Source organism: Prinia subflava, chromosome 2 (genome assembly GCF_021018805.1).
Source record: "Prinia subflava isolate CZ2003 ecotype Zambia chromosome 2, Cam_Psub_1.2, whole genome shotgun sequence".
Taxonomy (NCBI): domain Eukaryota; kingdom Metazoa; phylum Chordata; class Aves; order Passeriformes; family Cisticolidae; genus Prinia; species Prinia subflava.
In genome coordinates, this window is record NC_086248.1 from 44,201,131 (window position 1) to 44,214,509 (window position 13,379).

At 39.0% G+C, this 13,379-nt stretch overlaps 1 protein-coding gene across 2 annotated transcripts in view; it reads left to right on the forward strand.

Annotated features, from left to right (window-relative positions):
• Nucleotides 1-13,379, forward strand: part of CRYBG1 (crystallin beta-gamma domain containing 1) — a 98,129-nt gene that overhangs the window by 59,244 nt on the left and 25,506 nt on the right. For both annotated transcript variants that reach the window (XM_063389731.1, XM_063389732.1), the window contains 7 exons: nt 2,497-3,943; nt 4,022-4,198; nt 6,649-6,696; nt 6,808-6,926; nt 8,276-8,438; nt 9,389-9,528; nt 13,220-13,346. In XM_063389731.1, the coding sequence (XP_063245801.1) occupies nt 2,497-3,943; nt 4,022-4,198; nt 6,649-6,696; nt 6,808-6,926; nt 8,276-8,438; nt 9,389-9,528; nt 13,220-13,346 (2,221 nt within the window). The remainder of the gene's footprint in view (nt 1-2,496; nt 3,944-4,021; nt 4,199-6,648; nt 6,697-6,807; nt 6,927-8,275; nt 8,439-9,388; nt 9,529-13,219; nt 13,347-13,379) is intronic.

Genomic DNA, 13,379 nt, shown 5'->3' on the forward strand with positions numbered 1-13,379 from the left:
ACAGCTGCAAGTTTTAACAGTGACGTTTTAATGGGATATAAGGCAAAAGTAATTCACAGCAACAGTGGCCACCCTGCTGCAATGATTCACTAGGAAGGCTGTGAAATCTTGAGCCTTGAAGTTATTCAAAACTTGGTCAGGCAAAGCCTTCAGAACTTGATCCAACTTTGAAGCTGTCCTTGTTTTGAGTAGGGAGTTGGGCTAGCTGATCTTTAGGGGCCCCTTGTAACTCGTATTTGTTTTACAAAGAGAAAAGTCATAGAATAATTTAACTTTTAAAAGTTTAGGCAAAAACGGCTGTAGTTCAAATGAAAAGTAGTGCCTCAATATATTTGATTTTATGCTGTATGATAGTTCCCTTCATACCTTCCCTCTTTCAGGAACACTTTATTTTTCTGTTTTTCCGTAAGTTTTCCAAGTGTGTTTTATTAGCACCTATTTGAAGTATGGCCAGGAGATTTTAAGTTTGCTATTTCCTCTTTTATTGATCTTGCATTCTTCGTAAGAGCCTTCCAGTTGTGAACCAGCCTGAGTAGGCTGGTAGTTACAGGGAGCACTGTTGGGAAATCTTCTCTGAAATGACATGATGATAAGAAGGACATGGAACTGTTGGAGCAAATCCAGAGGCCATAAAGTTGATAAGAGGACCTTTCCTATGGAGACAGACTGAGAGAGCTGAGGCTTCTCAGAGAAGAGAAGGTTGCATTGAGAACTCATAAAAACCTTCCAGTATCTGAAGGAGGGGTCTGCAGGGAAGCTGAAAAGGGACTCTTTGCCAGGAACTGTAATGATAGGACAAGAAGTACTGGGTACAAGCTGAGAGATGGGAAATTTATGTTGATATTAGGAAGAAACTTGTTACTGTGACGGTGGTGAGACTACAAAAGGTTGCCTGGGGAGGTTAAGGATGCCCCATCCCTGGCAGTGTTCAAAGCCAGGCTGGATAAGGCTTTGAGCAACCTGGTCTAGTGGGAGGTGTCCCTGCCCATGGCAGGGGACTTGGGGCTAGATAATCTTTTAAGATCCATTGCAGCCTCTTAATAGTCTATGATTCTATGATTTTTAACAGTTGCTCTCTGTATAGATTCATAGGTAACTATTTTTTAATCCTTCTGTTACTTCAATAAATTTGTTTCTCATGCTGTTCCCAAGAAATAAAGCTCATACAATGGAGAGTCTTGCATTAAAAGGGTTTTATTTCTTACTTGGGATGGATCACCTGAAGAAGAGGTGAAAGGATCTCACCTTTTGGGTTTTTCCTGTATCTCAAACCTCTGTCTTGGGCTAAAGAGCTGCCTGAGAACTTAGTGAGCATAGTTTATGTAGGTAAAAAAGAAGAAACCACTTAAATACCAAAATTGATTGGTAGAGCATTTGGGACCCTGGAGATTGCTGCAAGCTATTTTCTTTTTATCTCCCGCCTTCGTCAGTTTTCATGTAGGGCAGTTTCTACCTGTCCTCCTACTGCTGAGTGTCCCCAGATTCCTCTTTGGAGAACAGGACTGTCTTTGAGGTGATGGTGGGCTCCTTGACATTCCTTAGATCTGACTGATAAATTTTGAAGACATCTGCCTTGCATCTTCACAGCTGTTCATACTGTACAGTATGCAGTAGCAAGTTACATGGACAAATAATTTTTCCTGGTTGTAGGTATTCAGAGAACAGAGCCTGAAACACTCAGCTGTGCACTGTCAGCCTTCTGCCATAGCACAGTACTCCTGTGTGTGTACTTCTGCCATAGCACAGGAGTACTGTGTGTGTGTACTTGTATGTGCTTCTCTGTCCACTGATAGAAAAGTTTTGTGCTTCCAAATTCACTTCTTGTACAATTATTAGGCTTTCTTTACACAATTTAAATTGTCGGCTAAGTTTACCTGAAGGAAGTGGAAGAGTCCTCACGTGTGGTGTTTGCTTAGCCAAGGTGGTGATGCAGTGCTTGTGGACAGCTAACATTTTCTGCTAGCACGCATGAGAGTGGAAGAGTTCTTTCACTCAGTTTGAGGTTCCTTCTGCAGTGTGGGTGTAAAGGCTGCAAAGAATCTGGGCAGATGTCTTCAAAACTCATTGGAGAGAATATGTAAATGTTAACCAACTCATTATCACCTTAATGAATTGGGATTTGTTTTCTAAACTCTGTAGGGAATTGCATGTTTATAATTTATTCTGCCTATTCACTACTAAATTTTAATGTCTGTCAGTCATAATAGTTAAGTTCACTGCCTCAATTGCAGATTCTATAGGCTGCTGTGTTTGTTTTACTAACCTTAAAGGACTAAGTACATGTTTGAAATATATACTCCTTATCTAGTGTCTAATTGTTTTAATCCATATAGTTACTCATCTTTTAGCTGATTCCTTTTGAGATACCAAAATTCCTTTGAGATATCAAAACTAAGTCTATGGTTTATAATTATATATTTTATTGTTTTGAAAATTGTTACAAGCCTGTTCAAGATTAATTAAAGATGTCACTTTCTGTCACTTTGCCTCCTGTAGTCCAGCCAAACCGAAGAACATAGAGCTGAATTTTAAAACTAATCAAGACAGTTTAGAAAGTGAGCAGGACACTCTTGAAAAACCAGTTAATAAAACTAACAGCAACATTGCCAACAAAATTTCCCTGTTTGAAAACAAATGTGCTAACCAGAGCCAGAGGCCTGCTGACATCCCTGCATCAAAAAATAGTGTGGTACCAAGTACATTCGTTGGCAGAGCAAAGCTGAAATTCGGAAAACAACCTAAAGAAAATGAACAGCCTGATAAAACATTAAATAAGCAAAGCAGTCGCCAGAAGTTGTTTGAGAATGGCACACTGGAGAAAGAAAGCACTGCAGAGTCAAAAGGCAAAAATGATGAAAGCTCTGCGTCTTACGAGGATATTGGGAAGACAACGGAACTTAAAGTAAAAGCTGCCATATCCCTTTTTAACCAAAGCAGCAAAAGTGATACTGGTAGTGTCTCTCTGAAGCAACCAGAACCAGAATTAACCACAACAAAGAAAGAAAGTTCACCTTTTAAACTGTCTTTGCACTCACCTGTTAAAAGTGAAAATGCTCAAGATCCTTTCTACCAAAGAAATGATACAAGCTCAGAATTCCATAGAAACGAAGAAAAGGTGCTCCCAAACACAGAGGTTTTATCACCTTGCAGTAATGATAAATATCCTTTACCATCTCATCAGGTTTCCAGATCAGAATTTAAGAAGATGGAAAATGGAGATAAAAAGGTAAAGCCAGGAGATTTGAACTTTGCAGCACTGCAGTATGATGACAGCAATCAAGACAGTATATTGGAATCAGACCACAACACCAATACACAAAAGAGCCCAGGCAAAACCTGTAACGGATCTGCTGAAGATGACAGCATTTTTGATTCCCCATCTGACATGAAGAAGTTTGCTGAAACAATAAAAAACTTGGACAGCTCAGTTTGTTTACCCCAGAAAAAGAAGAGGTCAAAGCTTCCGAAGTCTCCAGCACCCCACTTTGCAATGCCTCCCATTCATGAAGACAACTTAGAGAAAGTATTTGATCCTAGTGTATTTACTTTTGGTTTGGGACTGAGGAGGGAAAAAACACAGGATCTGTTACCAACACAACAGATGAAAATGCAAAGCCTGGAAACAATAGCCAGGGTCAGACCCAAGCGTGCATCAACAGAGCAAAGTATCATATTTAAAGCTCTGCAGTCATGTAGAGAGGAACCTGCCTTTGCTCACGAAGTAAATGGAAAAGAGAACGTTGATTGTACAGATGGTGAAATTAAGAGATCACGGCTTGAAAAAAGCTCCCTCTTCTCAAGCCTGCTATCTTCTAAAGACAAGTTTTTTAGCCCTTCCGTCCCTTCAGTAAATAACACAACAGCTTTTGCAACTGACTCCTCAGGGATGCCTCCTTTACAGCAGGATGTTTCTGGGCCATTCATCATGCCTCAAAAATCTGAGGTAATAAAGATCATTCAGGAAATGAAACAATGTTTGTCTACCTGCTGAATGACTTTTAATTTTGATTTTGCAATTCAGTCTCTTTCAGATATGAAGTTTCCAAGTTTTGTGGAGAAGTACCTGCAAGCTGATAGTGCAAAAAAAGAGCTAAGTTTGCAAATGACCAACTATGGCAACCCTGAGAAAAATTTTTCGAGCTGGTTAGGCACAAGCAGATATGAATCAAATGTCCCCCCTGGTTTATTAGATGTGGATGTAAGTATTGTGTTTTAAAAAAGCTGCCTGCAAAGTTATCCAGCTTTTATGTTTTCGATAGACAATGAGTATAAATTGCTTTGTTCCCCCCCTCCTTGGGATATATACAGATTACAAATATGTTGAGGTCAACTTAGGTATGGTACCAGTTTTATCTGAAAATGAAAATGAGGTGACATCTGTCAACACAATTAAGGGGTCTTTATTTTGAGACTTGCTGCAAATACAAATGGAAAGCATTTTTTGAATATGTCTTCTTACTTGATTTTGTGTTATTTTGAAACAAATCTTACGCCAACTTTAATTTTTTACTGCAAATTAGTAGAATGCTTTCTGTGCACTTCGTTAAAGTTCTGTTGAAGTAATCTCTCTTCCAACAAGACGTTTGGCCATTGTACAGTTAAATACGTAACAGAGCAATTTTCTTATTTTACCCCTCTGTTGTATTCCCGTGAATTGGCAGAAAAATGTAGGTTCTTTAAGAATACTTTAAGAACTTGATAGTAATGATTATTGAAAGTGCTGCTACAGTGGAGGGCTGTCCCTTGGTCTGATGACAAACATCTGTTCTTCATGACTGAAGACAGACCTGTGTTTTCCCTTCAATGCAACTTTAATATGGAATATGTTTGTAATTTCTGTTTTTAAAATGATGAACCAATGTCCTGTCGTACTTGCTGTTTCTGTTAATGTAAGCCCTTATTGTGACCTGAGAGGAAAATGATATTCAGGAGATCCAAGAGTCATGGGAAGAAATATGTTTTCTAAATATAATAGCCACATGAACGTGACCTGTGGAATTGAAGCAGCATGTAAGAAGTTAGAGAAATACTTTATGAAGCTGATGGTTATCTGCTGCAACAGTTGTATAAAAGGAGTGAGGTAATAGAATTAGCCCCTTTCTTTGTCACCGTGCAGGAGACAACCATTCCATGGTACCTTGCAGTTTTGAGAATGTCGATTCTTCTCTTATGGGAAGTTTTCTTAATTAGAGTGGAGACGAAAATTAGGGGGGTTATTTACAGTAGTGTAGATTTATGTTACCAGTTAAAGAGGCTTTCTTACTCTGATGGTCCTGCTTGGATTTAAAACCTTGAATTTAAAGGTAAATGTCTAGTACTGTCTTAGTTTGGTTTTTTCTGCTTAAACTATTGTTCTTGAGTGGGTTTCAATTTTGCACTGGAGTGTGGAGGCCTGGTATAGCAGTGGAGTGTGTACATATCTAAGACTTCACTTCAGAGGATCCCTTTAGGCTTCAAAGGGTTTCCAGACTTCCGTGGTGCTGTTGCTGACTGAATTGTTTTGCTCAAGTTAGGAATCAAGAATGTTTCTGTGAGGTGTACCTGCTGTGTACCTTCCACTGACTAAGAAAATGATGATGCAGTAGCTAGTGGGTAATGTGAAGGAAAGAGTAAGGGCAGCCCAAAACAATGACATTGGCATTCCTCAAAACACAGAACAAGTTGTAACTGGAATTGAGGTGCAGGCTAAAAAACCAGTCGTGCTTCAACATGTCTTGATGATGCCTACAAAAACCTGGTGGTGGTTAAGAGCTGCCTGGTGACCACTGCCCGCTCTGCGTGTTAACTACTGTGTTCTCTTTAATTCCTTGCACATGTTGCTGGTTACCTATTGAGGGGCAGGATCTGTTTTGGTCTTTTTGTTTGTATCAGTGATTCCTAGAAGAGCAGGACCCTGTCCCTGAATGAGCACTCCCATCCTTGCTAGGAAACCGAACACATGATTTCAACGCTTGCTCAATTTGTTTGAAGATGACGTGATGCAACCACAACTTTCCTATATATTCTATATCATACAATTTACTGCTGACTTGAGCATTGCTTTAGATTTTGTATACCCCAGTGTGTTTTATTTGTTCTGAGTATATTTAGTTTATCACTTAGTGCACAGTCTCACGCTTTTTGAAAAAAGGTGTTGCAAGGTGTTCATCACAAAGTTGATTATGCTAGTTGGCTCATACATGTATGTGCCATCATGCATCCTCAGTATTTTCATCTATTCCTTCAAAATACATCATTATTTATGTATGGCTTGACATTTTTAGACGTTTAAGCTCATCTTTATCATTGTATAGCATGTACTTTATCAGTGGCAGTTTTTAAAGTAGTCTCTTGGTACTGAACTCTTTTAATATTTAGGAAGCTGATTAGGACAATTTTAAAGCATTTAAAATCTGAGGTTAGCTTCAGTGAGGTGATAATTCAGAGTTTAAGAAAAGCATATAAATTTATACATTTGTGACAAGATGCTGCTCTGCAAGGGGAAGTAGAGATTGAAGTGGTAGGTTGAAAGGTTACTAGCTTTTACTATTCAGAGTAGTTTTTTATTTTGTTCTACTAGCCCTTTTTTTATAGCCAAGTATCTTCATTGAAAATGTTTTTGATTTTATGGGGTTTTTTTGTGATTTTTCTCTTCTCACTGTCTATTAGACACTTCCAAGAAATGGACAAAGTAAAATCAATCCCAGACCTGGCAAGGTAAGATTAATATTAATAATTTTACTGTTCTTTTCTATATTTAAAGCTTAGGAAAATAGAACTATATGTTACTGGTGTGTTTTTCTCTTTTGTTGTTCTTGTTTAACACAGCTGATGATATACTGTGACTCAGACTGTCAAAAAGCTGGCATTGAAGTTTTCCATGATGTTCCAGATTGCAGTTCTTGGGTTCTGTCACCAACAATTTTAGTTAAAGTCATCAGAGGATGGTAAGAGATGAATTTTTACTCTTTATACAAAGATTTTTACTCCATCCAAAAATGTTTTGAAAGAGAACTGGCATGTGATTCACAGTAAGTCTGCCTCCTAAACAGCAATGTAACATGGACAGCTGTGAGCAAGAAATGGGGCATTTTACCTCTGTAACAGGAAGCTCTGAGGTGGAAAACCTATTTTGCTGACTAGTTGAGTGAGTGTTAGCATCTGTCAGGGTGTGAGATTTCACCAGGCATAGGTGTGGGATGAAATGACAGATTCTGTCCAGCTATTTTGCCCTTCAGCTCCTCTGATCATTAGGGATTCTTGCATAGTATTTGGATTGGGCTAAGAGGCTAGCAAGTAAGTTTAAAGCTTACATGATTGTTTCATGACCAAAGGAATAAGATGGTGCTATAGGGATAATTGACTGTTTCTCTGACAGAAGGAGGGATTTTGCCCTAAAAGCTGTATTGCCCAAGAGTAATTCAAAACAAGTTCATCTCCTGCTTTGTTCGTAGCATCAACAGAAGGGCTATAGTAGTGTGGCTAGCACAGCAAGTTAGGCTGTGGCCAGGCTATAATGCAGTCAAATAGCAGGTTCTCAAAAGTCATTATCTGATAGTAAGGTGCAGACACAAGGACAGGCTGCAGTAGGAGGTACTGGGAAGCAAACTGATTGTTGTTTAGCTTCAGAAAACTGGAACAAAACCCTTTTGATCTGTGTAAACCAGGTCATCTTTTCCCGCATGGTCTAGAGGGACTGGGTTTGGGTTTTTTCCTCCTTCCATTGAGAGCCTGAGTGAAGAGTTTGTATTTGCAGATGAATAAAGTTCTTATTTAGTTATATATTCCAGTCTGCCATTAAAAATGAAGTTGTCCTTGTCTTTTGACCAATCTTATCGTCCTCTGACACATCTACACCAGATCATGTGGAACTCCACAGGCTGTTGTTCATAGGATTCAAGCAGCTTGTCTGTTTGTACATGAAGCAGCAGTCTGCAGTGTCATTTTTTTCTGATGTACAAATTGGTTCTGATTAGTATCTCATATGAAGTCTGGTATTCAGAGACAGTAGTCTTTGCTGCCACAAATTGTCAATTTTAAAAGGTAGAGGAGTTTTTTGGGAAAGTACAATTCAGCAGTAGACATCTTTGTTTTTATCATTATTTTTAAAGGTATCACAGAGACTGAAAAAGGGCTTGGATCAGCAGTGTTGGGTGAAGAAACTGCATTGGGGAAATGGCAAGGGTTTGGAAACAGTACTGTGTATGAAAGGATTCATTGAGTGGGAACATGATTTTTGCAAATCACACTTGATAAAGCACCATGAAAAATTAGCTTTTTTAAAATTTATTTTAAGCTGGATACTCTATGAGAAACCAAATTTTGAAGGCCCCTCCATTCCACTGGAAGAAGGAGAGTTGGAACTCACGGATATTTGGGGTGCAGGTACTTCTGAAGAGCAAAGTGACTGCAAGTCTCAAAAGCCTGCAGTGATCGGTTCAATAAAGCATGTTGTTAAGGCAAGTAATACAAGTCATTTTTTTTTTAATAGATCTTAATGTGTAGTGATGTTTTATACTGATACAGAGTGTGATTGGTCTGTTAGGACACAAGCCTAACATGAGCTACAAGTGCATAAAACAATCTTCCATGTTGAATTTCATGTTTAATGACAAAATGTACGTGGGAGCTTTTGCACAATGGGGATTGTGGTAACATCAAGAGGGAGGGGCAGGGTAGGAACAGAACTTGGTGGGCTTTATTAGGACAGCCACCAAAAAGCGACATGCAGCATATGCTTTGTAGTCTGGTCAGTCTCAGGAAAAGCGTCCTAGAAAACCATCAATAATTTGGTATTTTCAAAATACAACTTTTTCCTTTTTTTCCAATACAAACCAAATTTGCACTCAATACAAACTTCAGTGTCAAACACCAAAGTTTGGTTTGACTGGTGTGGGCAGACTTACCAGCGAGTTTCACACGTGATGGCACAGCCTTTCTACATGCACTTCTAACCTACCATTAAGCAGTTACAGTTGCAGGTTGCCAAAACAAGCCCAAGCTATAAAGTTACTTGACTAGGAAAGGAAAAGGGAGGAATATATATTGCTTGTAACTACAATTCTTGTTTAAGTTGCAGTTCTCTTCAAGGATGGCTTGTTTGGTGTTATCTTAGGATTTAATTTGCTAGAGGAGATGTTAACTGATGAAAGAAGATGCATTCCTGCCTAGATGGCAGAAAGTAAACAATGTAAATGCTGATTAGAGATTGACTGACTGTCTTGGTTCAAACAGAGACAGGCAAACTGGCTTAGCTATACTTGTATTATAGGCATCTAATAGCAGTAGTAGTTGACAAGGGGGGAAACAATTTAAAATAAACAGGTGTTTCAAAACTGATTTAGTTATGCACAGTAATTACAGAACTCACAGCATAGATGAAGTGATTATGGGAATCTTCATTTTTCAGGATTACAGGGTTTGCCGAATTGATTTGTATACAGAGCCTGAAGGGTTAGGAATCGTGACTTCCTTTTTTGATGACACTGAAGAAACAGGGGTGTTTGGAACCACTCAGAAGACTTGTTCTATTAAAGTACATTGGGGCATGTAAGTATGTAGCTCTGTATGAATGTGTAGTGCCATGGAAGGAATTTGGTTTAAACCATTGGTTACACCTGTCAGACTTGCGAGCAGGCTGTATTTATTCTAGTCCTATATTTTGGCAGTAGTTGTTGACAGCAGTGTTAGTACATCACTGTAATGCTTCTCTCTTCACTCTGACCTAGAATGTTTTGTTAGAGCTAGATTTCTTCTGCTTGTGTGTAGTAAATACTGAATAACCCTTGCGTATTTGTAGCCAGTGAATAAGAGTTTGCCTCTCTAGCTTTTTCTCATTCAGGCAAACTTACCAGAAGTGAGGGTGGGCAATGAACTGCTATAATAAGACCACATTTCCCACTTGCTTTCTTCCAAACTTCAAATCATCCCACTAAAAGATGAAAATTTTTGAAGACCTTCTGTTATAAACTAAGACTTAATGTTTTAGAGAGTCCATAAATTACATTCTTGTATTTCACAGTGCATTTTGATCTGGGATTTTATGGTGATGTTTAATACAAATATGTCACCTGAAAATACCTGGCCATCTGAGTTAGGAAAGCAGTATTGTCAACCAAGCAAGCTTCTATGAGAAAGGAGACCTCTAAGGAGTAATCCAGGTGCTGTACTTATATTAGTTTTCATGGGTTAATAAACAAACTTGTAAGTCATTATGGAAAACATGCTTCAAAGTAGTACTCAGAAAAGTATGCAGAAGAGAGAGGCTTCTTTCAGAAAAAGTGAGACTGGAGCCATTTCCAGTCATCCTGCAGAACTTTTCACAGGTTGTATAGACCTTGGTTGTTAGCTCTTATGTTTGGGCACTGATAATACTAGCCTTGCTGCAAATAGTCTAACTATCAAAAACTGCCCAGCTAAGGCAGGTGTTACATACCGCTGCAAAGATGTTTCAAATCTGCCACATGATATATGGACATTTTCATTGTTAGGCAAAGGATATTTTATCTGAGTAAATATTTACACCTTGATTTGTGTAAAAACATGAAGCATTCTGGTACATAGGCAAGTTTGAAGATGTCCAAGTAGTTGGTTCTCTGACAGGAAGTTATTTCTGGTGAATTGCAACCTCAGTCCAAATTACATGTCTCACAAGAGTAATGAAATCAGATATGTTATTTGAGGTTGTTAATTCATTTCATCTACGTCTCCACTTCATTTCTGTCTTACCTAAAAGCTATGTGTGGCCAGTAAAATTACAAATGTTTTTTGAAAGGAGGAAGAGCGTGTGCACATCTGAGTTGTCTTTATTTTGCATTAGTATAACAGCATTGCTTTACTAAGTCCAAGTAAACTCTTGCTGTCTTAATATCTCTCTCTTGCATTTGTATCCCTGAAGGAAAGCAGACTAATATTTTCACTATGAAGTGAAATATATTATTTTTCAACTGACTTTCTTGGATATCTCTTCATTAGTCCAGTGTAGAAAGAAATCACTTCCAGAAGAAATTCAGCAGATGGCTGCTGCTTCTTTGCATGTTGCAGGATTAGGGGGTTTTTTTTGCCTTTAGTTTACAGGCATGACATAGTTCACTGTATTGGCAGGTGAGGGAGGCTCTTATTCTGAGTCACCTTGCCATGTGGGTGTGGTTGTATCATCTTAAAGTTTCCCAGCGTTCATGCTTAATTGCTGTTTGTTAAAAGCTGCCAACAAAAATGAGTCAATGCACCTTTATCTTCTGACTGTACTCTCCTTGTTCTTCCATGTGTGTCAGCTCTTGCAGTAAAGTTAGTCATAGAAGGCTTTAGGTTGGAAAAGGCCTTATAAGACCATCCAGTCCAACCATTAACCCAACACTGCCAAGTCCACCACTAAACCATGTTCCTAAGCACCACTTCTGGACATCTTTTAAATACCTGCAGGGATTGTGACTCCACCACTCCCCTGAACATCCTGTTCCAGTGATTGACAACTCTTTCAGTGAATGATTTTTTTTCCTAATATCCAGTCTAAACCCCCACAGGTGGAGCTTGAGGCCACTTCCTCTTGTCCAGTCACTACATGCCTACAACCTCCTTCCAAGGCAGCTGTAAAGAGCAGTGAGGTCTCCCCAGGGTCTCATTCTTTCCAGGCTGCACATCTCCAGCTCACTCAGCTGATTTATTAGATTAGTACTCCAGGCCTTTCACCAGCTCCACTGTCCCCTTCTAGACACAATCCAGCCCCTCAATATCCTTTGTGTAGTGAGGGGCCTCAAACAGATCCTGAAACACAGGATTTGAGGTGTGGCCTCACCAGTGCTGAGCACAGAGGGACAATCCCTGCCTTGGTCCTGCTGGCCACGCTGTTGCTGATGCAGGCCAGGATGCCATTGGCCTTCTTGGCCACCTGGGCACATGCTGGTTTACGTATAACTGCTGTTGACCAGCACCACCAGGTCTTTTTCTGCCAGGCAGCTTTTCAGCCACTCTTTCCCAGTCCTGCAGCACTGCTTGGGGATGTTGTGCCCTGGCACTTTCCCATGTTGAACCTCATCCCATTGGCCTCAGCCCGTTGATCCAGATCCCTCTGTAGAGCTTTCTTACCCTTCAGCAGATCAACATTGCCACCCAACTTCTTGTCCTCTGCAAAACAGCTGAGGGAGCACTCAGATCCCCTCATCCAAATCATTGACATTAAGGCATTAAGCAGAATTTACCCCAGTACTGAGCCCTTGGAAATAGCACATGTGACCAGCCACAAGCCAAGGGCTTACTGAGTGGTGTGAATACAGAGCACACAATATATCAAACATTCAGCTATAGACAGTAATAAAACTAAAGCACCTTGTTTGTTTCTTGGAGCCATGTGTTTGCAATGAAACTATACCAAGTTGTGCCAGTTTATAGTAGCCTGGAAGTTCCCTTTAATGTGTGACAGAGTGATGAATTATTTTAATCTCTTTCATATCACCAGATTTATACATTATGGTCCTTACATGATTAAAGATTTGGCTGCAAAAAGTGTTGCTGTTTGTGTATTTTATACTGCTTCACACTGCATTTCTCTTGAGATCAGCAAATGTAAAGAAATACTCTGACATCCTTATACAGAAATCAGTAGTGTAATTCTTTGTTCCCAGCAAGTGATGACTTGCTAAGATTTTTTTTGGAAAAGCTTTGAAAATCTACTTTTGCTGCCCCTATCAAGAATTCTCCAAGTCAGATCTTTCAAAGTAGATTTATTATTAGTAGAAACAAACCATGAGGAAGTAGATTGCTAAGGAGTTGTCAGGCTTTTCTATGTATTAGTAAACAATGTAAGGTTAGAATTTTTTTATTGAAGATTTTGCATCAAATACAAGTGAGGTTTAGTAGGGATTTTTAAAATTCTTGTAAATATGTTCTGCACTTTAAAACTATTTTTAAAAATAATAGAATAACCTTAAGTCTTGATATTTCAGTCTAAATATGGTTGCCTTCAGATAAAACAGAGTCAAATTCATACTGTTCACTGTTTTGGTTTAGGTTTTTTGGCCTGGTCAAACAAAAGGCATGTGTTATTAGTGGTTGCTTTGGAGCACAGAAGTTTATCAGTATGCCAGCTTGTAGCTGGCAGTTTTGGTGGTAAAGAAACTTAAGTTTAGTTAATGATACAATCATCTTATTCCTACAGTAAGCATATTGTCTTGTTCTTTACTGTTCAGAAATGTTCTGGAGTTTTTATGTCTTGATTTTGTCCCTCCACCCCCACTACTTTTAGATGGCTTCTTTATGAAGAACCTGGCTTCCAGGGAGTCCCTTTAATGTTGGAGCCTGGTGAATATCCTAATTTATTATTCTGGGAGAAGAAGGAAGCCTACATTAGATCCATGAGACCCTTGAAAATGGTAAATTACTGTTATTACTTGGTTGAATTATTT